Raw genomic sequence first — 2,164 nt, 5'->3', positions numbered from 1 at the left:
GACATTCATACAATTTTGCTTCTTTATCCCATGAAATATGTAGATCCAACCTACTAAATTTCTGCTCTGGCTTTTCATATTCTATATTCTGTAGTATCTGAGGACATTGTCAATGAATTCATTGTCTGTGGCTTGAGATCAGGAATAGGTGGTTGAAAGGAGAATGTGAGCCAGAGTGAAAACACAGAAATCTGTCTTATTGTTAAAGATTTAATTTCAGTGAATTTCAAATTTTGCAGACATCTCCATTTGAGTGACCTTTTTCCTGACTTATCTCCCTTTTCTATATTACATTAGTACAGTGAGTAATAATACAGGAAATTAGGTGATGAAATGAGGAAATGAAACACTTATTGTGGTTGGAAAAAGGACAAGTAATTTCCCATTAAGAAGGGAACCCTTGAAAGAAGTACATTTGTATCAACAGGCAGCATTTCTATTCCAGTTATCAAACATGCAAAAAAAAAAAAAACTAATTAAAACCTCTGTTCTTCTCATTTGGGGTATATGATTTGGATAAGATTTTTAAAACTCTTTTTTTTTTTAAAGATTTTATTTATTTATTTGAGACAGAGAGAATGAGAGAGAGTACATGAGAGGGGGGAGGGTCAGAGGGAGAAGCAGGCTCCCCGCCGAGCAGGGAGCCCGATGCGGGACTTGATCCGGGGACTCCAGGATCATGACCTGAGCCGAAGGCAGTTGCTTAACCAACTGAGCCACCAGGCGCCCTTAAAACTCTTTTTAGATTCAGTTTCCAATCTGTGAAACAGGGATTTTATGGAGAAACATTCTCTGTAAACCATAGAGTGCAGTATACGGTAAAAACTTACTTTAAAACATGTTACCTACTTTTATTCAGTTGTCTTAAAGATCTACTAAATTAAATCAGTAGGGCATAATATGTTTATTTCCAGAGACAAATTCCAGAACGATCTATGGATAATCCTCTGTTCTACAATCTGCTTTTTTCTCCCCCTCTAGATTATACGAGAAGAAAAAAATGAAAAACCACACAGAAATAACAGAGTTTATCCTCCTAGGATTATCAGATGACCCACAGCTTCAGGGGGTGATCTTTGTTTTTCTGCTCATCACCTACATGCTCAGCATCACTGGGAATCTGACCATTATCACCCTTACCCTGCTGGATTCCCACCTCCAGACTCCCATGTATTTCTTCCTCAGAAACTTCTCCTTGCTAGAGGTTTCATTCACAACTGTCAGCATACCCAAGTTCCTGGGCACCCTGATTACAGGAGATAAAATCATTTCCTTTAATGACTGCATGGCTCAGTTTTTTTTTTTTTCATTCTGTTGGGAGTCACTGAATTTTGCCTTCTCGCCACCATGTCCTATGACCGTTACATTGCCATCTGCAAACCTCTGCATTACATGACCATCATGAATCCCGGAGTCTGCATACTCCTTGTCCTTGCTACTTGGTTGGCTTCATTCTTAATCATATTCCCATTACTCATGCTGTTCATACAGCTTGATTACTGTAAGTCCAATGTTATAGACCATTTCACGTGTGATTATTTTCCCCTGCTGCAACTTTCTTGCTCAGACACAAAATTCCTAGAGATAGTGGGCTTTTCCTGTGCTGTGTTTACTTTAATGTTCACTTTGGCATTAATAATCCTGTCCTACATATATATCATCAGAACAATTTTGAGGATTCCGTCTGCTAGTCGGAGGACAAAGGCCTTTTCCACCTGTTCATCCCACATGATTGTCATCTCCATCTCCTATGGCAGCTGCATTTTCATGTACATTAATCCAGCAGCAAAAGACAGAGTGTCTCTGAGCAAGGGAGTTGCTGTGCTAAACACCTCAGTAGCCCCCATGCTGAACCCCTTTATTTACAGCCTAAGGAACCAGCAAGTCAAGCGAGCCTTCATGGACAGGGCAAGGAAGATTGTATTTTTCTCAAGCAAATGAAAAAATAAAAGTGTTGTCATAAATTAGAGGCATAATGAAGAACAAGTAAACAAAAACCAGGGCCCCTCGAAAGTCTATGAATATCCACATAGTCTCACTAGAGTTTTATTTCATTGCTTATATTTCTATTGCCAGCAGTATACTGAGGATATTTGAATATATATATATTTTTTTCCATTTAAATTCCAATCCCTTTCTCATGCATTTCCCTTCCTTTAGCTAG

General features: G+C 38.7%; 1 protein-coding gene across 1 annotated transcript; it reads left to right on the top strand.

The window, feature by feature from the left end:
* The first annotated feature begins 1,000 nt into the window (after positions 1 to 1,000).
* LOC110577480 (olfactory receptor 6C1) lies at positions 1,001 to 1,941 on the top strand. The gene is given in 2 exon segments (XM_021686811.2): positions 1,001 to 1,294; positions 1,297 to 1,941. Coding segments are annotated over 2 exon segments (939 nt in total).
* Positions 1,942 to 2,164: the final 223 nt, after the last annotated feature.

This window comes from Neomonachus schauinslandi, chromosome 5 (genome assembly GCF_002201575.2).
Source record: "Neomonachus schauinslandi chromosome 5, ASM220157v2, whole genome shotgun sequence".
Classification (NCBI taxonomy): Eukaryota; Metazoa; Chordata; class Mammalia; order Carnivora; family Phocidae; genus Neomonachus; species Neomonachus schauinslandi.
The sequence above is the reverse complement of the archived record's forward strand: the minus strand, read 5'-3'. Positions and strand labels throughout refer to the sequence as shown.